We start from the raw sequence: 25022 nt of genomic DNA on the forward strand, positions 1-25022 counted from the left end.
ATAAAAAATGCTTTTGACAAAAGAAATGGCAATGCTTTACAGTAATAAAAGCTCTTCTAAAATGATGGAGCAGTAAAAAAATAGTATTGCAATATATTTCTCTCTTGATTTTTAGACATATTACAATAGAAAATGAACTCTATCCATACAGAATTTAGATAAATACTACAAATAAAACCATTCTGATTGTTTAACTGCTCTTGAAACATCAATATAAAACTATTAATATGTTATTTGAATCATTTTTGTAAGCGTTGTGAGAATAACTGTGCTTTTGACTGATAACCCCTCTGCCAGCCAAGGTCATACCAAGGAATATCAGATTGGAATAAAAAAGAGAGAGATTTAAACACTTTTGATATTTTTCAGTTTAAATTGGTCATTTAGTTTGAAAATCTCTTTCCATAATTGCTTCAATTGCAACTAGATGATTATTTCAAGTTGTTCATTCCAAATTTGTGGACTGATGTCACTGATCACAGAATTTTAGAAATGGAATTGATCAGTGGATTATCTGGTCTAGTGCTTTTGGTTGGCAGATGAGCTGATGTAAATTAATTATCTAAAAACTTTGTAGTTAAGAGAATGAAAAAGGGAATCATTACTATTTCAGGGGAGGAAACTGAGGCATGAAGACAATAAATGAGACCTCATCTGTATTAGAAATTGTTACCTGCAGTGAGGACTAAAATATAGCCTGCCAATATCTCATGTAGTGTTTTCCATTATCCTATTCCATTTTGATACTGTTATGGTTTTGCAGTGTCATCTGGATGTGGAAAGATAATAATTTAAGAGGAAAGAGATACATTCCCTGGCTCTCTGGACAACACACTGATTGTCATCCTATGTTGTCACACCCAGCTCAAGATGGGTTTGAAAGTCACTACCTGAAGAGTCCTGAGAAGCTTTACGGAGGTGAGAACTCCAGAGAAGAACAATGTCATTTCAGTCTGTGTGTTTAACAGACTTCATTTTAGTTGTAATATTTTGCCAATGCAACATATAATAAGATCATTTTTTTACAAAATGTATTTATAGGCTTCAGTCTAGCATCTAGCCACACTGACTAAACAAATGTAATTGCTCTGAATGAACTCTAAATAGCTTTCAACATTTCATTACAAAGCAATTATGTCTGAGTCTTTCCCAATACTTTTGGCATGGTTTTTTAAAAAAAGAAATTATACAAACAGGTGAAATCAGCCATTATGAAATATAACCCACATACCTAAAAAGCACGCCTTCACGGTGCAAGTGAGGTAGGGGAGGTTTAAGTCAAATGATAAACAGTTTATTGTCAAGGTAACTGCAAAGAGAGAATTTAGCATGCTTACTCAAGGTAAGTTTATTTTTTGAAAGGAAATATTTACCTAATTTTACAAAGCAAACAGCAGGCCAGATTTGGCCTAAGGGCCAACTGATAATTTGTTAGAAATGCAAATTCTCAGGCCTCTCTGAAAATCTATTGAAACAGAAACTTTAGGAGTGGGCCCAGCACTCTGTGTTTTAAAAAGTCTCTTAGGTGAAAAAGATACATGCTAGAGTTTAAAACCACTGGTTTACAATCATCGCTCTAATGATTTAGTTTATCCATCCATTCATTTCTCCTTACAATAAATGCTTTTTGAGAGGTAATTATAATGTATCAGGAATACAATGGAGAAGGTACTATATTTCCTCCTCATAGGTACAAGAATAACTATTCTATAAAACAAAGTCAGTAACTTTCCGACAATTACATAGTTTTTGAAATACATTTAGTTTTTAATTTTTTAAAAAGATTATTTATTTATTTATCTATTTATTTATTTATTTATGAGACACACACAAACACACAGAGAGAGAGAGAGAGAGAGAGAGACAGGCAGAGACATAGGCAGAGGGAGAAGCAGGCTCCATGCAGGGATCCCAATGTGGGATTCGATCCCAAGACTCTAGGACCATGCCCTGGGATGAAGGCAGGTGCTAAACCATTGAGCCACCCAGGGATCCCCTTGAAATACATCTAATACCACATCATGGCTATATATATATACATGAAACAAAAATAACACAAAGCATTATATACCCTAATATGTATGATGTACTCTCTGATATCTTCTATAACTGTTGTATTCAACCCAGTAAGTTGATTTTACAATCCACTGATACATCAAAACTCATAGTTTGAAAAATATTGCAATTAAATATGCTCACCAGTGCAAATTCCTTGTTGAGAATCATCTGTTCAACTAAGGATGACTCATTGTGGAAGAGATGAGGCTGCATATGGCTCCACATATGAGGAAACCACCAGAACTCATCTACCGACCTAAGCAGAAGGTCATCTCCTTCATCTTCCTCTTCAGTCCCTGTAAAACACAAAGTTAAAAATGTTTAAATGAATATTTTATGTTGGCTTTAAGATTGTGTTGTCAGATTTTTGTTATTCTTCTTACTACTGATAATTAAATCCTATTTTGCATTGCTTTAATAATAATAAAAAGAAATGACCATAATCTAAATTACATCAAAGGCAATGTGGCTGGGGATTAGGGTGAATTGGGGTAGGTGTGGTAGCCCCAAGTGCAGATAGTTGTTTAATTTGGAACTTAGGGGTATTTTGTACTGACACTATTGAACTGCTAGCATATGGTGATGATTGAATAAACAGACTTCATTTGAGACAATTTATTTTTGTTTTAAAATTACTAGCTGATAATTCTCTTCCTTACTGCATGCAAAAGGGAAACCTGATCACAGGTGATTCTTTTTATTCTAAAAAATTCTTGCATATGAGTCTAAATTTGAGCTTAAAGTTCAACTGATGAGGTTTGTTAAATTTTTCCTGATTAGAAAAATAATATATGGGCAGCCCGGGGGGTTCAGTGGTTTAGCGCTGCCTTTTTGGCCCAGGACCTGATCCTGGAGACCCGGATCGAGTAACATCGGACTCCCTGCATGGAGCCCACTTCTCCCTCTTTTGTGTCTCTGCTTCTCTCTCTGTGTGTGTCTCTCATGAATAAATAAATAAAATCTTTAAAAAAAGAAAAATAATATATGCTTATTAAATGAGCGACAAAAAAGCACAGATGAGCTCAAAACCAAAACAAAACCAAAACAGAAACAAAGATCATCATCTAGAGTCAATTCAGTGGAAACATTTCAGTATTTTTCTTTTAAATCTTTTTCTACTTAGTTTTTAAAAGTTAACACTGTACAATTACTTTTGTATCCTTACATTTCTAACACGAATATTATGAACATATACATTTCCTATTTTAATGTCAATATTTCATAAAACTTAAACAATGAAGTTATTAACACAGTAGAACATTTACTTGAGAACTTGAAACTAAAATAAAGTTTTCATCCTCTATTAAGAAAATTTGTTAACAGTGCTCAAGGCATTGTAAAAACCATCTGTCATGCCACAAGTGAAAAAAGAAAAAGGAAATTACAACTTACTTCCCAGGGAATTCACTTTGTTGCAGATAAGTGCAAGTATTCTTACTGTATGATATCATATTTTTTGCACAATTTTATGATATGCAGTCTAATTTTAAAATGTTCTGGATCAATAATGTAAGAATTGATTCCTATTTGGTCTCTAGATACTTAACTAAGTGAAGTAGAATAACAGATTCTGGCTTAGAGTGTGAGGTACACTTATTTGGTTTATTTTCCCACAATACAGTATGTTTTACCAATGGCTGCTTAACTTAATACTAAGCAAATAAATATTAAAGGTATTTTTTTTAAAGAATCTTCTCCAAATGCTTCACTTATGTGTCCCATAATAAAGATTTCACTGATCATGTAGTAAATAGTGCTGTGAAATGGTTAAAGTGTAATTTGGTAGGTATCAATAAACACAGAAGTAGAGTCTCTACATCTGCCATTTACTTGACTTTGTGACCTTGGACAAGTCAACTTCTTTAAATCTTGGTTTCCTGGTTTAAAATGGGGATACAAATATCTATCTCACTGGGTCTTTGTGAAAAGATATATTTATTTATCTTTTAAAAAAGATTTTATTTATTTATTCATGAGACACACACACACACACAGAGAGAGAGAGAGAGAGAGACAGGCAGAGGGAGAAGCAGGCTTCATGCAGGGAGCCCGATGTGAGACTCGATCCCACATCAGGATCACACCCTGGGCTGAAGGCAGCGCTAAACTGCTGAGATTGATTTATTAAAGTACTTAATATCTTGACTTGCAGGTAGTAAGCACTTCATAAATATCAAGATCTCTTCTTAAAAATAATATCTACAGGTTTATCCTTAGTGTTCTAAATTTACATATTTTTACAAATTCTTGAAAACATTGTTTGCCTAGATTATTAATTTCTTAAGGTCAGAGATTGGATTCCTTTAACTTACACTATATTGTGCCACTTCCCCAAAGCAGTGAATAGGTGAATAATTTAATTCAGTTCATATTTATATAATGTCATTGAACTTCAGAGCTTTCATATGTCTGCTGAGGTGCATGCCAACTTTTGCATGATTTATGTATATGCATTATTTCTGGGATGCTGTTCATAATCCATAGTTCTTAAAAGGTAAAGGACCATCAGGCTAATCAGAGTTTTGGCACCGTACTACTTGTAACAATTGCTACTCGACAAAGGGCAAAGAAATAGAAGTTTTGAATGTGATAAAATCTTATGAATCAGTTGAGCAGACAGGATCCTTAATTTTTGTTAACTTTAGCTAAAATTATTAGTACGGTAGACATGCAATTCATTGACTTTTGTTAATATAGAGAACATCAAACACTGAAATCCAAATGAAGAGAAGTTTATCATTTCCTCAGATAGATTTTAAGCATGAAATGTTTAAACCAAGTGTTTCTCTCTTATGGCCATAATGTAGCCCCCTGAGGTGCAGATTAGAAAGAATTACTTTATGTCACATGCAATGAATGAATTGATAGTTCTCCTATCCTTCTGTTGTGCTTTGAATACAGAATGTTTGAGAAATGCTTCTATTCACTTTAAACTTCACTGATTGTTATTGAAAGTAGCAGGAAGCACAAAATGTACACTTGACCAGGAAGGACATCAATTACTCAATTTAAAGGAAATTTGCAAACTATTGACATAAACAGATGCATGACTGATCATAAAATGTTAGTGATTTTTATACTAGAGATTGTCTTAATTTATAAACACTCATCACAAGGTTGGGAGTATATAAGATATTTAAAATAAGATATTTAAAAACCTTTCTTTTTCACTTCATAGATTAATTTCCCATCAGCCTTTCTCTTATTTTATATAATAGGTCTTATAATTCAAAGCCATGTGAGGCAAGCTTGTGACACTAGAAATAACTTAATGAATAATATGATATCAAGTCATGTTGAGGGACCAAAGCAGAATTTCAAATGTTTTAAAGTCCAACTAAATGAAAATATTAAAATTTTGAATCCCTGTAAACGCATATTTTTCTATGCTATTGACACATATTTCTCTATACCTAATTTTTGCCTAAATTATATGTGAGGATATAATTTGTAGTTCACACATCAACATATTTAACACATATTACAATCCATTAAAGAATTTGTGTTTAAATGAATGAATGTATAAATAAATAAATAGAATTTCTGTTCATATTTAACCTTATATTTCCAATTTGATCTAGATTCAAATCTACATCATTATTAATTAAAAATATAGTATTTTTTTGTTCTCACTTAACAGTTATTCCCTTTTACCTCTCTAAATTCTCAACAAATAGGAAGTTTTTAAATTCAGAAGTAAAATATCAAAGTATTCACTTTTTGTCATCACTTGTGGAGGATCTTGTTATGAGATATAGCATATTTCTGTAAGTTCTTTAAGTCTGCCAATATAAGAATAATTTAGCAAGATCTGGGCTATAGGTTAATTTGCATAAGGCAACATTAAAATGTAATTTATAAAATTCCAGTGTCTGCGTTATTGCTTTTGTACAAATGTCTGCTTTATATTTGCTCATTATGTATGAAATATTGTAATTCCTAAATGGTAAAAAGATGTTTGTATTTTTTTTTGCATATTGACTCTGGCATGCTTCCATAAAGGTTGGTATGCACTAAACTAATTTTAAATATTACGATAATTAAAAAGAACTGTGTGGTGATCAAAATTAATTAAACGTTACCTATAGTTACCTATTAGTTCTAGAACTAATAAAATCAAAGCTGCAGAATTTAAAATCAATATATAGGAATCTGATCTATTTCTATGCACTAATAACAAAAGAGCAGAAAGAGAAATTAAGAAAACAATCCCATTTACTACTGCACCAAAAATAATAAAATACCTAGGAATAAACCTAACCATGGAAGTGTGACACCAGTATGCTAAAGACTATAAGGCACTGATGAAAGAAATAGAAGATGAAGAAATTTCAAACAAATGGAAAGATATACCATGCTGATGCGTTAGAAAACTAGTGTTAAAATATCCAAACTATTCAAAGGTATCTAAAGATTCAGTGATATTTTATCAAAATATCAAATGTATTTTTCACAGAACAAGAATTAATAAAACCTAAAATTTGTATGAAATCACAAAAGATCACAAATAGCCAAAGGAATCTTAGGAAAGAAGAACAAGGGCAGCCCTGGAGGCTCAGCAGTTTAGCGCTGCCTTCAGTCCAGGGCCTGATCCTGGAGACACGGGATCGAGTCCCATGTCAGGTTCCCTGCATGGAGCCTGCTTCTCCCTCTGCCTGTGTCTCTGCCTCTCTCTCTCTCTCTCTGTGTGTGTGTGTCTATCATGAATAAATAAATAAAATCTTTAAAAAAAAAAGAAAGAAGAACAAAACTGAGGGTATCAAAATCACAGATTATTTATTTATTTATTTATCTATCTATCTATCTATTATTTATTTATTTACTTATTTATTTATTTATTTATTTATTTATTTATTTATTTATGGGAGACACAGAGAAAGAGACAGAAACATAGGCAGAAGGAGAAGCAGGCTCCTTGTGGGGAGCCTGACGTGGGACTTGATCCCAGGACCCCAGAATTACATGACCTGAGCCAAAGGCAGATCCTCAATCACTGAGCCACCCAGGCATCCCACAATCCTAGATTTCAAACTATACTACAAAACTACAGTAATCAAAACATTATAGATCTAGCATAAAAATAGCCACATAGATCAATAGAATAGAATAGAGAGCCCAGACAGAAATCCATACTTATGTGATCATTTAATCTATGACAAAGGAAGGAAGAATATACTAGGGTAAAAATAGTCTCTTAAATAAATGGTTTTGGAAAAATTAGACAGCTATGTGCAAAAGAATGAAACTGGACCACTTTCTGACACCATAAACAAAAATAAGCTCAAAACAATTAAAGATCTCCATATAAGACCTGAAACAATACAACTCCTAAAAGAAAACATAGGCAGTAATTTCTTGGACATCAATCTCAGCAATAATTTTCTGGATATGTTTCTCTAGTCAAGAAAAACAAAAGCAAAAATGAGTTTAGGCAGGATGGGATTACATCCTGCCTAAAAGCTTTTGCACGGCAAAGGAAACCAAGAACAAAACAAAAAGGCAATCTAGTGAATGGGAGAAGATATTTGCAAAGGATACATATGATAAAGAATTCATATAACTCAACACCAAATAAATCCACAAATAATCCATTTAAAATGGGCAGAGTTATTGAATAGACATTTTCCCAAAGAAGACATACAGATGGCCAACAGACATGTGAAAAGATGCTCATATCACTAATCATCAGGGAAAAACTGCAAATCAAAACCATGATAACATATCACCTAACACCAGTCAGAATGGCCAGTATCAAGAACATAAAAAATATGAAGTGTTGGTAAGGATGTGGAATAAAGAGAACCCTTGTGCACTGTTGGCAGGAATGTAAACTAGTACAGCCACTAGAGAACAGTTGGAAGTTTCCTCAAAAACCTAAAACTAGAACTACCATCCAATCCAATAATTCCACTTCTGGGTATTTACTCAAGGAAAACAAAAACACTAATTGGAAAGGATATATGAATACTTATATTTACTGCAGCATTATTTATAAGAGCCAAGATATAGTAGCAACCCAAGTATAAATTCACAGATGAATGGTTAAAGAAGATGTGGTATACATACACAATGGAATATTACTCAGCTATAAAAAGGAATGAAATCTTACCATTTGGCACAACATGGATGGGTATCATGCTAAATTAAATAAGTCAAAGACATACAAATATCCTAAGATTTCATTTATATGTGAAATCTAAAAATAAAACAAGCAACAGTATCAACAACAATAACACAAAGGAGAAACAAACTCATATACAAAGAGGACAAACCAGTGGTTGCTGGAAGGGAGGGGAGTGGGATATGGGTGAAACAGGGTGAAGGGGATTAAGAGGTACAATCTCCCAGTTATAAAATAAATAAGTCATAGAGATGGAAAGTATAGTGGAGGAAATATAGTTAATAACATTATAACTTTGGTGACAGATGGAAATTACACTTTTCATGGTGAGCATATTATAATGTATATGACTTTCACTTCTAAAAATTTTTTTTAAGATTTTATATATTTATTTGGGAGAGCGAAAGAGCACAAGCAGGGGAGGAGCAAAGGGAGAGGAACAAGCAGACTCCGTGCTGAGTGTGGAGCCCAACGAGAGACTTGATCTTACAACCCTGAGACCATGACCTGAGCCAAAATCAAGAGTCAGTTGCTTAACCAATTGGGTCACCCAGGCACCCCATGTATGATTGTGAAATCACTATGTTGTACACCTGAAACTAAATTTTAAATTAAAATTTTTAAAAAATATTAACTTCAGAAAATGTGTTCAGGAAATTGCATGCATGTAAAACCTTCAAAGGGACAGGTAGAAAATATATTTCTAAGAATGTTACTTGTATCAATAAATAAGTAGAGTTTATCTTTTCATTGTATACATGTTTGTTATGCATTGTCTTACTGAATAATTTATAAGGCACATACACAAAAGCTTTTTGTAAAAATGCTATTTCTGTATATAAGAACAGTATTATTTCAGTTGATAATTGTGTTCCCCACGTTGCAGTGCAAACTCTCTTTAAAGGCAAGTAAATAAATACATAAATAAATGTATGTATGTAACCATAATTTCAAAGTTAGAAAATCGAGTGATGTGCATTATTGTTTACTTTTTTTAATAAAATTTGATCTTATACAAAATGCTTTTTATTTTTAATTTTTAAAAGATTTTATTTATTCATGAGAGATATATAGAGAGAGGCAGAGACATAGGCAGAGGGAGAAGCAGGATCCCTGTGAGGATTCTGATGCGGGACTCAATCCCAGGACCCTGGGATCATGACCTCAGCCAAAGGCAGATGCTCAAAACATTGAGCCACCCAGGGGGCTCAAGAATACTTTGAGCCTCTGAAGTTCCCTCAAGAATACTTTTTGAAGTAATTATAATAAACACATAACGCGTAGAATATGCTATGTGTTGTTCTAGATAAGAGAAATATTATTCTCATTTGGAGATGCAGAAACTGAGGCACAGAAAGTTGAAGTAACTTGTTTATGTTCACAAACCTGGTAAGTGTCAGTCTGGATTTGAACGAAAGCAGTCTGTTTCTATGCTCTGAACCAATACTTTATACAGAAAATCAAAAACAAAAAGCAAACAAAGGTGAATGGATGTAATACATTTTTAAAAATTTCATGTTTGAAAGTTAATAGTTTTATATAAAGGGTCTATATTTTGTCAAATGAATTCCCATGAAAAAAAACCAATAATAATACAATTTGCAAATATCCATTAGTAATTGATTGAATCCTATTTGATTTATTATTAATTATAAAGAGTAGCAATGTTCATCACTAGAAATTATGCCCTACACAAAATATTTGTAGCCCTTTATCCCTAGAAGACATCTTAATGCTATGATGTCTTCTTTCTCTGAGTTTTCATTGTGCAATTCCAATCAAGCTTTACATATTTTCAGACTAAAACATTTTATTTTATTTCCAACTCCGCACTTTTATTTTTTCTTTTTAATCAACAGTATGTCCTTCCTCTTTCAATTTGGCACCTGTGCGTGACTGGCTGCTAGAGAAAGCTTAGCGATCTGTCCTTTTGGGTGAGATTGCTTTTAGCATGTGAAGGGCAGAGAAACTGAACAGGAAAGAATACATGGGAAATACAAATAAGTGGAACAGTCTAAGAAATGAAGAATCTATCATTATTACGCTGGGCATATGTGATTAAATGTCTTCAAAACAATGAGGTTCATCAATCAGCATCCTCATGCATTGGAAAATCAGAACATCCTGGGAGAGAGCTGAGATAGTCATTGTGACAAGGCCATCTTCTAATAGTTACACATCACAGTGGAGTGCAAGTGTAAGGAAAGCACTTCCCTGATTTGCAAACTTTACTCCATATAGTTGAGCCTGCATATAAGAATGTGACTAGATAACATAGAGGTGAGCCCTCCCTATAGTGGGCATCACCAATATTAATTCCACTCTAGAAGAAACTTTCATATCTCTGAGTAAATTAATAAGTACTCAATATAATATGATTGCACCTTTGAAATACAGTATGAATGCCTTTCAATGATTCTACACTTAAAGTAGCAAATCAACAAAAGTTTCATCTTTATATGAAGGAAAGAAAACTTCTGGGATTTACAAATTTATGTATATTGCCTGGTCTGTAAAGTGTACTATCACCACAGCATAACAGAATAGAGTGCTTTTTCCATTATATTTGTTAGGTTAGTACCAACATAAAGAGCCAATAAAGAGTCAATAAGCTCTCTTAAGAGGCATAATTAAAATGCTTTTTTTTTTATATCTTCCTCCAACAACTATCCCTGTGATATTAACTAGTGTGTTGCTCATTTCCTAGTGGATGTGTATTGTGTACATGTTCAGGATCGTAAAAAAGAAATGAGAAGTATTATAACCTGCTATCAACATTAACTCTGTGAATGTCTGACAGCTTTAATAGTTCTGAATATGAAAAGTAAATAAAAGAGCTAAGGCAGTTATCCAGATATATTTCAACCAAAAGAATGGCTTTACTTGCACTATATAGCTATTTAAGACAAAATAGTATTGTTTGTGTGTGAACTCTAAATAATCCCATAATTTTTCCCCTGCATGAGTAGATACAGCCTTTAGAGTTATCTGCTTTATAACTTCAGAGTCAGAGCTTCTTAGGTCTGAACTCATTTCTTGAGGGGGCTTTTGAAGAAGATTTACAAAACCATGTCTATTTTCAAAACTGTAAGCTGGAATTGCTTTGCCTGTGCAGATATGATGACCCAAATCTCTTTCCGCAAAATGTCCTTTTAAAATATGCAATCATTTGCAATCATTTATCAAATGGTCTAAATACTAATTTTCCTTCTATTACTTTAAACAGATTTACATGTTTTAAATCGGGAGGGGAAAAAGCATTAAAGAAAAGCCAATAAGACGTCACTGCTTCAATATTCTAATAAACCATGCTGAGCCTCCTTGGTTAAACATTAAAAAGCTTCCTTGTGTAAATGAGCTGCATTTATGATAATTAAAGACTACCTTTGCACGGGATATTTTAAATGTCAATAACATGCATGCATGCATAGAGAATACCATGAAATGTTTTCACTAAGATACTATGAAGTAACAACAGTGCAAAGTCATAAAGTATTTGGCTTATAGCACAAATGCAGAAATAGGAGCAGACAGTAGGTATTGCCTTAATACAGGCTCTTACACACCATTTTGTGTTATTTTTGTCATTATTATAAGAAAGTCACTTCTCTGCACATAGTTTTCTCGATACTAGTACCAGACATTAGAATGCTGATACTCAAAAAATAAAAGTCATATTCTGAAGGTGAAGATGGGTAAAGAAGTGAGAAATATCAGAACATGGAGTAGTGCATGAACACTAATCACATTTTAAGAATTTGTTAAGAAGCTGACACTGAGCAGAAGTGCAACTGTGACTGGATTGAGATGGAAAGAAATACAAACCTTATTATGATTGTTTTAATGTATGATGGACCAAATTGTAATATTTTTAGGGAAAGATCCTGCAAAGGAAGGTAAATTAAGCAATATGACCATGTATTAATTTTCTTTGAGGCTATAAAATTCCTCTCTTATCACCAGATGTTTTCCAAAGGAAAGTAATATGTACAAAAAATGTCTGTCACCTTGACTCTGTGACATTTTAAAAACACTACCCACTATTATTATTATTGGAGTGTCATTGACATCATCATCACCACCATCACCACCATCATCATCATCATCATCATCATCATCATCACAATCACTATGCTTTCTACTTGGACTATGCTGAGCGACAAGATGCATAGTCACACTCAGAATAATTATCATGGCTTCTTTTACTGAGTTGAAAAAGGCAATCTTTTCCTCTGCCCTTGATTCTAACAGTATTTGCCAAAGTAAACAAGCTCATTGATTTTGGATTTGGCTATATAATGTACCCACGTTTTTCCCATAATCAGTCTGGATATTCTATTTCTCCTACTTATGAAACATTTAAAATCCTCTCTCCTATTTATATGTAGCTGCCTGAGAACACAAAGCTCCTTCTTACCTGTGTGGTAAAACTTCCCTGAAAATCCAAGGTTGAAGGTAAAATTTGCAACCTGAGTGCGCAGTAAATTTTGAGTCTCTAGTAATGCCTGAAATAAATAAGAAATTAACATGATTTTAGAAAAATAAATATGAAGCTTTGGGATGCCTCTTTTTCAAATGTGTATGCATGAGTGAAACAAAATAATATGGGCTTTCTTGTTTTTGGGGTTTTTGATGGGTACTGTTATATGCTATTCATATTTCAGGTATTATAATAGCTTTTGTTATTTTTATTAAAGTTCACCAAATTATGAAGCGGTTAAGTCCTAAGCACATTATAAGCTGCTGAGAGGCAATTCTCTAACCACACAGCACTGAAATCATTTTTCATTTTCATGTGAGACATTTCTTGATTTCAGATTATTACACTTCTTTTCCTTGGGGGATATTTTTCAGAGTTGTTGGATGTAGACAAGTCTTGCATTTGTTGGTAAGAAATAGGAAGGTAACATTTGTTTGAGTTGCAATTTAGTATTTATTTAACTGTGCTACCTCCCCTATTGTTTTTTAAGGTGTAATCATTGAGTTTAAAGATCAGGTTTTTTACTATACAAACTAAAGAAAGATGTATAATTTAAAGGGTGTTGATTGCAAATCTTGAGATATGAACAAGGCAAGGACAGATAGGAAATAGCCAATTCCATAAAGAAACATTTTCCAATTGTGGCAAAATGTCCCTATTTTCTGTATTTGGAATTTTTCTATGTTAATTTCTTATTTGTAGAAAGGATAAGAACACACAGATAGTAATCTTAGAGTCAGACTTAGACCTGTAAATTTGCTGCCAATCCTTCAACTGCTATGCCAACATATGCACTATAATTCAGAACTCTCCTATCCTAGGGCTGTTTAGTCTGCTTATTGATTCAGAATGCTTTTTGAGTTTTTAAACAGATTTTTAAAAGGGACTTACTTTGTTCTGATGAAAATGAGAAACTCATATCAAACTAGAGGTATTGGGGACGCCTGGGTGGCTCAGTGGTGAGCATCCGCCTTTGGCTCAGGGAGTGATCCCACGGTCTTGGGATCGAGTCCCACATCAGGCTCCCTGCATGGAGCCTGCTTCTCCCTCTGCCTACATCTCTGCCTCTCTCTGTGTATCTCTTATGAATAAATAAAATGTTTTTTTAATAAAAAACCAGAGGTATTAATAAGACCAATTTTTGGTCATTGCTATCCATATATTAAGGTAAATAGAAATATAGACAATTCTTTTGAGCATTAGTCACAGTGGCTAAGCATTTGCTTTAAAAAACTGTACAACTACTTAGTCCCCTGGAATTAAGAAGGCTTTCCTGCAAATTAGTTTGATTAAATAAAAAAAGAAAACAACCAAAAGATTGGTAACTATATTATCAGTGGTTATCCATGGTTACAGTTACATTGAGTGAATCTTGGCCAATCTTGTTTAAATATTATGAACTAAATGGAAAAAAGAAAAAATAGACCTATTAGTTTGGCTCAGTTGTATAAAATGTATTTTTAACAGTTCTTCAAAAGAACAAACGAAATATTAAAAAGAGGCTGGAGTCAAAAAGTCTGTTGAACTAGTTGAGCATATTGGTAAATCCTGTGGAATACAGACTTAAATTGAAAACATCATGCATCTTTTTATCTTGGTAAGTTCCTTTTTCTGGCTTTCTCACTTTATTCAATGCACAATCCTTGGGCCTCCATGTCTTGAAATAATTTTTTTTAAAAAAGTTTCTCTCTTCCCCTGTATTCCTTATCACTCCAACTCCCTTCCAACTCTCTACTTCTGAGTTCTTGAAGCCATTATTCTGCATTTCTCCACTATCCATTCTTAAATTCACTTAATACATATTGTAATTGCATACAGTGTTGGGTGTAACAAGCATAGTCCCTTAACCTAGGACCTCAGTGCCTAGAAAGGGAGAGAGATTTTAAACAGAAAGTCAGACAAATGTGTAATTACAACTCATGATAAATTCTAAAAAAGAAATCTAGAGCATTCTGTGATAGATGTAGTAAAGAATTTTAATTTATCTTATGATAAAGTGGGCCCACACGTTTTCTTAGGGGCAATAAAATAAGCATCAAACAAACTGCTTTTCCCTCAATCAACTTGCTTCCACTTTAGGAACACCCACATTGTCTTTTTCTTGGGCTTTGAAAACACTGTGGTCTCTAACCTGTTCCCATCCTTCAGTTTTATCTTCCTTCGCTTTGCCTTACATTCTGTAATCATGCTAACATCCCAAAGGCAGTAAATGCACTTCATCCTTGGGGTCAGGGAGGCCATTTAATTAATGGCTTAGCTTTGTTCGTCATTTCACTTTTCTACTTCTGTCCTTTATCTGTAAGTGGAATAATGCTTAACATCTGTTTCACACTATTATTGTGAGGATTACATTGTATAAGGCATACAAAGTGCTTAGCTAAGTGCATGGCACATAGTAGGAACTCAATAAAGGCTGTAAATGAGCACTCAATATGTCATTCTCTTCCAGCCAACTAGGGATTATTTACTGATGCCTCCTCATTTCCAATTGAGCTACATGCATTGCTATTTCCCCCAAATCACCTTGTCTTCTGGGTCTATTCCCATTACCTACTTTTCTCCACGCCTTTTCTCACTATGTTCCCCTTGCCTAGTTAGTCTCTAGCTGCTCCCCATCCCATTCCCCAAACCCACCCATTCTTCAAAGCTCTGCCCGAATGCCACCTTTTTGTATGAAGCCTATCCTGATGTCTCAAAGCTTTTCCTTTTCTCCTCTCCCAAAGTAAGTTCCCAAATTATTTTTCTGAAGACTTGCATTGATTTCCACTTTACTACATCAGTTTATATCTTACTTCTCCTAGTCTATAAGTGCCTTCAGGTCAATCAATGCTTACTTATTTTTAAGTATTCTGTATTGCTAGATATATTTTTATATATATGGAAGGCATTCAATTGAATTAATTTCATTTATTTTTATTAGTAACATATTCCTGATGATAAAATGATAAACACAGTTCATGGACTATACCATTAAATGATATCAGAAAAATATGAATAGGATACTACATTTCACCAGCAGACTTATATCATGGATATTTTATAATTTTATATTATAGATTGCCTAGTAAGACAAGCTCACAGAAGCGAGGCCATAAAGATTTTTTTCTGCTGCTAATTAACTCTATGAAGAATTTGACAGTCCTTTCCATTGTTGAAAGAAATAGAGTTGTCTAGTCATATTCTCCCAATATGTAATTTTGATTAATGTGGGAGTAAATTGATAATTTCTGTAAGTAAAAACAAAACAGGGCAGCCCGGGTGGCTCAGCGATTTAGTGCCACCTTTGGACCAGGGCGTGATCCTGGAGACCTGGGATTGAGTCCCACCTCAGGCTCCCTTCAGGGAGCCTGCTTCTCCCTCTGCCTATGTCTCTGGGTTCTCTCTCTCTGTGTCTCTCATGAATAAATAAATAAAATCTTTAAAAAAAAAGTAAAAACAAAACAAAACAAATGGTTAAAAAAGCAAATCCTAGAAGGTTCAAAGCCTGCCTACTTCAGTGTAAAAAAATGTTCTTTGATTTCCAAAATTCAGGGAAAGAAAATTTCCATGGTCTTTTACTGGTAAGGGAAGAAAGACACAATTTACTTTAGAAAAGCTTGTTTATAAAGTAAAAGTAATATGTCTTAATTAGAGATAAAAATCAAATTGCAAGGCTTAGGAAATAGCATGTAGCTGTAGATATTGTGAATTCTATGAGTTACTGGTTTAGTCTTAATGTGATAGGGTTCAGGCTTGTGTACTTTATCATAGACCCCAGTTGGCTCTAAAAATGGCATAAGCAATTGTTTCCAAGTTGCCCATATCAAATGAATCACCAGAATACTTGTAAAATAACCTTCCCAGGCCCATGCTCTGGGAATTTTGAGTTAGAGAATAAAATAATAGAACCCAGGAAACCGAAGTTTTAATGATTCTTATAACTTCAAATTGGAGATTATAACCATCAAGGAACGTTGGGAAATACTGTTAGTGCATTGTTTACACTAATTTCAAAGTATTTTGCATAAGTCTTAATCTACTCCGATATTTAGGTTAATATAAGACCAATGCGGGGCACCCGGGTGGCTCAGTAGGTTAAGCATCTGCCTTCGGCTCAGGTCATGATCTCTGGGTTCTTAGATTGAGCCCCATGTTGGGCTTGTTGCTCAGTAAGCAGAGTCTGCTTCTCTCTTTCTCTCTCCACCCCTCCCCACTGCCCATGCCCTCTCTCTCTCATCCTCTCTCTCTCTCAAATAAATAAATAAAATTTTGTAACAAAAAAAGGCTAACCCTTACTCTAAATATACATAGTTAATAAGACATGACTATTTATGTATATTGATATAGCCTTATGCTTTCAAAATTTCAAATCTAAACAAATTAAATACAGATGTTAGCTTTTGTTCCTTTAACTGTCTTGTATAGTTTTTTTTTAAATATATGTAGTAATTCATAAAAATGGTATGTTATTTATCTTACAAGATCTTGGTGTAAGGCTTGCATTGATTTCCAGTGGGAATCCGAAGAGGTTACTTCTATATTTATTACCTGGATGGATAAAATTGCTTCATGAAAAGTTTAAGTGGCCTACCCACAACACAAGGAGAGGGCCAAAATTGATCATGCTTGCCTTACACTTGGTCCAACCTTAATAACTTCAGGTCCCACTACAGTAAATTTGTGGCCACCCAGGATGAAATGACTCACGATTCCATGAACTTTTGTGCAGACTATTTGTCAATGCACAAATGAAGATGAACAGGGCTGACCAAGGGTAAAAGTATGAAGCTTTTGAAATTTGCCTTTGATAGACTCTGCCTCCCTTCTTGTTCATCTCCTTCCCCTTGGAAGCAATCCCCACTTCTTCAGAAACCTACTCTCCCTCCTTTCTTAAAAATAAACTCTTACTGTCACTCAACTCAAGGTGGAAACTGTCTGATATAATTTATACATTGAAAGAAATTTATCACACGAACATGGCAAGACTTCCACATGATTTTACACTGAACAGTTCGGCTATGATTGTGGGATGGATGAGTTAACTAAAGAAGAATGAATGAACGTTTGTAAGAATAATACTGAAGAAATGTGGGAGCCTTTTCTGGGGAGGAGAGTTTGGGGTTTCTTCTGTGGAAATCACACTCAATTTGAAGAACAACTTGCTCAATAGAAAAACTCTATGGCAGTTCAGAGCAATTACCCTCTTGTCTTTCCACACATCACTCAAGTGTTGCATTCCCATCTCTCAATCTTGTCTACATCTCTGGGAAACCAGGGATCTGAAGCTCACCCTCTGGATTCTCTTCTTCCTTGTGCCATTATTAATTCATCCGTTCATTGGAAACAATATTAACTGAAACTCTGCTATATGACAGGAACTCTTGTAGGTACTAGGGACATGGGTAAGAATGCTAATAATAATTTACTTTTACTATTACTAAATAGTAAAGTAGTGAATACTAAATAGTAAATACTATTACTATTTACTAATAATACTTTACTTTTACTATGTGTTAGTTACAGTGAGAAGCACTTTACTGGAATTATCTTTTTAAATTTCCCTGTGATCCCTTAATTAACCCTACTTTACAAATGAGGAAGATAATGCACAGAGAGGCTAAATAAGCTACAAAAGATTATGGAGTTGGAAAATATCTGGCAAACAAAATGGACAAGCTTGTTATTCTTGTGGAACTTAGGTTCTATTTAGGCTCATAGATGATACACATGGAAAATCAATCAAATAATTATTTAGTTGCAAATTATAGTTAGTCACGCAAAAATAGTGTTATAATATATGCTATTATTAAAACTAACACAGAGTACCTACATTTCAACAGGATAGGCAATGTGCTCTATGAAGCATCTCTGAAAAAGTGGCAATTCAATTGAGGCATAAAAAATGAGAGGCCAGCCATGCCCAAATCAGGGCTCTGGAGGAATGTGCTCCCGGCAAACTGAGCAGTGACAACAGGCTCAGTGTCAGGAAGAACCCTGGCTGGCATCTTAACACACCACACTCTATTTCATCTTGCATGAGATAACGATTTACATTTTAAATCAATTCTCTGGCTACTTGCTGAGAAGGAATTGTGGGAAAACTGGAGCAAAATCAGGAAAATCATTGAGGAGGCTTTTGCAGTAGTTCCAGTAAGAACAAAATTAAGGCATGACTTCTGCTGGGCATACTGGGAATGGAAGGAAGGAAATAGTGTAATTTTTGATGGATTGATTTGGGAAGTGAAGTGGAGTTCAGATTTCATTAATGCTTCAGATTTCTGACATTCAGTGAGATGGGGGAAGAGTTGGGAAAGGTTTGGAGGGAAAAAACACTGTTTTCACTGCTACACTAAACATTCTTTCTCACAACAGGATAACTGTGTTGTTGAAACCTCTACAATACTCCTAACGGGAAAGACAGAGGTGAAAGTCCTAGAGCATAGCATCATTGTTTTTAAACCTTTGTTATCCATAATTGGAGGCTAAACTTCAGGAACTAACTGCACAAGGAGTGTATATATTGGTAAAGGGAATAGTCTCATAGCATAAAGAGTGCTTTTTGCATACTGGAAGGTTAAACATTGATGCTGATTAAAGATACTGGCAAAAGAGAAGAGAAAATCTGAAAATTGGTTTGACCTTGCAAAATAATATTAACTCGTGTCACGTATGTGAAGAGTTTGCATTTTCTGCTTGATTATCAAAGAACACAATGAAGGTTATATAAATCATTAAATTTGAAGTGCGTTTATAGTGTTGTAAATTTTATTTGATTGCATCAGCAAAAGAGTCCATGTGACTTTGATTCCTTTCCCAGTGGGTGTAAATGGATTTTTCTGTGCCCTAAACGTTGTTACTGCAAAGTGTCCTGGGCAGCTTCGTGTTCACAGAATGCCAAGCCATTTTTACCTTAGTCCATTCTGAGAATATGTGAGATGAACTTCTGCTCCTGCTTTCTAGCTAGTAGTCTGTTATTCTCCCTGGGGTCAGAAAATTTCCTTAAGCAAGGTGAAATACTGCCCAGTTCTTATCAGCCCCAAAGTCTCTTCAACTGTATTCTCATTTTCAGTACATGTAGATCATCTCCAACTATGAGTGGATTCTGTTCTGTTTCCATGTTTTCCATGCTCTACTTAGTTGATTGGAATTTTGAAATAAATAAATTTGCATCAAATATGAGCTATAATATCCTTCAGGTAATTTATACACTTGTATAAATGTATAGATAGTTTTAGACATTATGTATAAATTATACATAATTTATAAATTTATACACTTATTATTTGAACCACTGGAATTCTCCTTTAAAAGTTAGTTTCTTCTTTAATTATACTGTTTAATTTACTTTTCCTATAAGTAACTTTGCTCAAAGTCTCTATCATGGACTACAAAATTTTTTGAGTTATAAAAAGATAAAAATATAATTTCAGAGTTCATGGATTGCTCATGGTTCTCTTCAAAAGCCTTTTATGAATATTGACAAAAAATGCCTATCTCATTTTCTCTAAAAAACAAGTGTTTAAGTAGTATTTAAGCAGTATTTAAGTAGATGATAGATTAGTAGTGATATAGAACTACCTTATATTAGGATTTTTGGGGGATGTGCAATGAAACTGGTCATTGTAAGCTTAATGACTGAAAGTCGATTACTCCAGGAGTAATCAGGAGTCAGCCGGGAGAAACATACACATGTGCACACAACACAAGCAAAATAACAAAGTCAAATCTTTATTAGGTGAGGGTGGACAGAAAGTAGTTTATAATTCCAACATATTTTCAGGGATTCTCAGTCAGGATCTACACTGAATTGGTCCAAATTCTCTTTGTGTTAGCTTGGAATTCTTTTAAAAAATATTTTATTTAAATTCAATTTGCCAACATATAGTATAACACCCAGTGCTCATCTTGTCATGTGTAATCCTTAGTGCCCATCACCCAGTCACCCCATCCTCTTACCCACCTCCCCTTTCGCAACCCTTGGTTTGTTTCCCAGAGTTAGGAGTCTCTCATAAGTTTGTCCCCCTCTCTAATTTTTCTCCACCTAGTTTCCCTCCTTTCCCTTATCTTCTCTTTCACTACATCTTAGATTCCACATATTGGAATTTTAAAATGTAATGTGAATTACTCTATATAATTTTGACTCCTATGTTGGGGAGCCAACTTGATAGAATTGCTGTGTAGTACGATGGAAGCTCCAAAACAGACACAAAATCACCCCCTTCAGAGTTGGCTTGGAGTCTTGGGAGTATGGAAGCTTCGGCTGAATACTGAGTCATTATGAATGATTTTACTGTATAAAAGAAGACGACCAATGAAACAAAGTTCCTGAGTACAGAGGAGTATTTTCCAAACTATGATCCATGGTTCATTAGGTCTACGAAATTTAACAATTCTGTGAAGAATAATTCTATGTTCAAAATGTTTGGGTAACACTATATTATACCCCTCTCGGGAAGGTCTTAATTCACATTAACACTGACTCTTTGATAGGAAAAATGTTGTATATGATATACCTTAACTATTTCTCTGAACTATTAGCCAGTAGCACATACTTCCACTTGCCCAAATCTGATACATATTGTTTTAGGAAAAAACATTAAGTGGATGGCTAATTCTTTGGAAGTAGAAGTGTTTCCTGGATTCATGCTATAGTTTCCTGTTTAGTATCCAGTGTAAGTTGCAGAATAAAATAGTTGTGATTTTATATAAAATGTGACTCTGTGTGTACATTTACTCATATAATAACTTAGCTCTTTGTAAGTGATCTTAAAAAAAGGCTGTTTTTCCATTACTACAGGATATCCCTAAAGAACTTCAGATCAATTTCTTAATATTACAAAATTGTGGAAGATGCTTGGAAATAAGAATTATACTTTTGATAAAAATGATATTACTTCTTGGAGCATGTTATTCTTGTTGAGAAATTATTAAAGGCAACTATTAAGTTGTTTCATTAACAAAAATACTTTTTACTTTAAAGATTGAAGAGTCTCTAGGTTTAATTCTCACTTTATTTTTTAGGTCTTAAAAAAATGAAAGTTTCCGAAGCAACTATCTCCTTAATCAACATCAAACATTGGCATTGTTTCTCAGGACTCTTATTTCTGCCTTTGCTTACATCTGTAATTTTCACTTCTCATTCCCTATACTCTCTCTTCACCCAGAGTGAGTGCAGGGTGGGCTTACAGTAATACTTATACAACACAGGGAGTTACTTAATGATTGTTGGCTGGTATTGTAATTGACTTTTCTAATTTCATCTCTAGAAATATTCCCTGCTCACATACTGTTTAGGAATCTCTTCTTTCCTAAGATATTCACTTATTAGCTATATTGTGTCATTATTTGATTACATATTGTGTTGTAACAATTCCACAATGTTTCTCGAGTGCAAAAAAGTATACTTTCTATTCCCAATAATATACAACTCCCTTTTGTCAGTGGACCTTGGAAACATCTGCACTCTATGTCAGATTTTTCAAATCTTGAAGACTGGCTTCAGAATTCTTGGCATAGTCTCGGCAGTTATGTTGGTTATATAATAATTCTCCTAAAAATGCCCTGAAACCATAGAAGGGGAATTCTGTAGATAGTAGGTATTCAGAATTTTAATTTTCAAATTTTATGTCTACAGCCATTTCATTCAACATTAAAAATAAAAAATTGTCGATTTCCATCATTTCTCTCTCACAAGAACAAGGGATATATTATTACAAGTATCTAAGGATGTCTGTAGGTTTTTATCTAATTTTTATTATGAAAGGTATGGTTTCTTCTTTTTTTCTATGTGGTTTCATTCATAATTTCTCTTTACCCTAAATGTAAATGAATATCAGTTTAAAGTCTGTATGACCTTTCTAGTTGCCAAACTTTTTCTTTTCATGACAGATATTTCATTTATACTATGCTTGAAATTATAAACCACACAGTTTAACTTTACTACTGTCTTTCTGTTAATCATTAAAAAAAACCGGAAGACTATTTTCATTGCTATATTCATATATTGAATTCTGTCAAGTTGCAGTTACAACCAGGGCAAAGCAAGCAATAGCAAGTAAGAATAGCTGATAATGATAAAAATAGTGTAATGCAATAAATATTCAATTGGTATACTATAAGTGATTTGAACAAAGATAAATCATTGACTTTGTTAGGTACTGATATATTGCATAACACATATAGAATAGCTGGCATGCTGATAAATATATGTTTCATGTCTCACAATGAATAAATCTGTCTTCTTTCAGAATAAAAAGGATATGTGTTTTTAAATACATATTTGGGCTAATAGATGAACAAACAGGCTATATCTAATAGCAAAATCATTATTAGAGTTTATTAATATGGTGCATAATAACTAAATTGCTTAGACTTTAAAAATATCTTTATATTAGAATATTGACATATTTGGATAAAAGGATAAAATAATATTGACAGACTTGGATAAAAAATCAAGAACATCCCCTTGATCATTTAGAAAACAAACAAAAAATTTATTACTGAAAATATAATTGAAAATACAATGACCATTCATTTTTCATTTGGACAGCATAAATTCAGTATTTGACAAATATGAGTCTATTAACAGGTAAAATGAGAAAAATGTAATTGCAAATAAATACAACTACCTGTAGTTACCAAATTGACTTTAAGTAAACAAAAACTTTGTCTCCACAAGAAACTAAACTTCAGCAAGCATTTATTGAACACTTCATTCCTTCAAGTAGTCTCCTAGGTGCTAGGCTCTGCTAATATATTGTGCACATATTAAAATTGTAATGGTGAAATTAGATTGTATATAGATAAATGTATTTATATAAATAAAATTATATGAATATGTTGTATGCACATTTGTAGGGGATGTTCTTGATTTTTTAATTTGACACTCTTATCCTTTCAATTTTCATGATCAACTGTATAAACATTTGAAATTTTTTCATGAGATACATAGCTGAACATTTAGCAAACACATAGATACATAAATTTTGAAATACATATCATAAAAATCATTTCCAAAGGCTAAATATCAAATCATAAGTCAATATATATATATATTTGAAACATTGAAGCTTATTTATTACTTAAGCTCAGATGAAATAGAATCATCTCATTAGAATGCAAGGAAGGGAGAGATACATCTATTTTTAGGCTTTAGTATAAATATGAAAACATATGTCATTATCTATACAGAACCTTGATTTGGTTTTAAAAATTATCACCAAAACATATTGCAATTTATCGTATATATTTTAAGGTGGGCTTTTCCTATACTTAGTAGACAAATCATTTTCTGGCAAATCTCTCCCTCTGACAAAGACTTAAAGGTTTCAAAAGCTCCTGTGAGATTCAGTTGTCACCTCCTCAAGCTCAATCCTATTTAAAGCCTAATTATAATTCACATTCATAACAAAACAGGCTTGACATCATCTGATTGTCTACCAACTCTGCTTTCCTGTGGATGAAGGGGAACTAGTGAGATACTCATGAAGGAGAACAAAAAACAAAAATGCATTAATGATAACATTTTCCAGCACAGCTCTCACTTCCCAATGAAAGAAGGCAATATTCAAAATATTTTCCATGTAAATGGTTCTGTGACTGCCCTTACCCACATCTCAAATATTTTTAATAAGGAAATTTTGCTGTAATTTTAAGAAAGATTCTCAAATAAATGAAATATGTTATCTTATTTACTTATTCAAGAAATGTTTGAGTAGCTAATATATTCCAGCTGTCCTATGTATTAGTGATTCAGCTTTGAACAAAACAAAGTACATTCTTTGGGAGTATATCTTCTAGTGGGTAAGACAGACAATAAACAAATAATAAAATCGTATAGTAGGAAGAGTGTACTAGAAAGCCACTGGAGAGTTTTAAGCAGGGATACAATGTTCATCACACTTTGAATCTTTGGCTAATGCACGAAGAACTAGGCAGGTAAGGGTAAGACAAAGATGGAAGAAAGAAGCATTTAGAAGACAGAAGCAACTACCCTACTTCAGAAATGAGTATCTTGGAGTGGGTGGTGAACTAGGAGGGAAATGATCAGATTTGGGATATAGTTTGAAGATAGAGGTTCTGGGACACTATATATCAAATGATGAATTGAATGCAAGTTGTGAAATGATTGGATGTGAGATGTAATGCCTCTTGGATTTGTCCAGATTTGAGCTATCAGATGAAATTGGCAGTTATTCTCCAGAAGTGAAGTATTTCCTCAAAATTCTCAGAGTATCATTTACCCAATATCATTCAACCTGCTGGGTGAGTTGGCTTTATCTATTTAAGTAGGTGTCCCTAATCTACTAAATTTTTTGGCCCAAACAATATTTTTCCATTGTTAGGTTTTCATAAGAACTCAAGAAGTGTGGAATGAAAGTGAAC

The 25022-nt window shown here is 33.6% G+C and overlaps 1 protein-coding gene across 1 annotated transcript in view; it reads right to left on the bottom strand.

The window, feature by feature from the left end:
- Positions 1-25022, bottom strand: part of LOC140623592 (bifunctional heparan sulfate N-deacetylase/N-sulfotransferase 4-like) — a 285724-nt gene that overhangs the window by 130960 nt on the left and 129742 nt on the right. Inside the window, 2 exon segments of the mRNA XM_072810036.1 lie at positions 2200-2354; positions 12597-12684. Coding sequence (XP_072666137.1) covers positions 2200-2354; positions 12597-12684 — 243 coding nt within the window.

This window comes from Canis lupus, chromosome 33, assembly GCF_048164855.1.
Source record: "Canis lupus baileyi chromosome 33, mCanLup2.hap1, whole genome shotgun sequence".
Taxonomy (NCBI): Eukaryota; Metazoa; Chordata; class Mammalia; order Carnivora; family Canidae; genus Canis; species Canis lupus.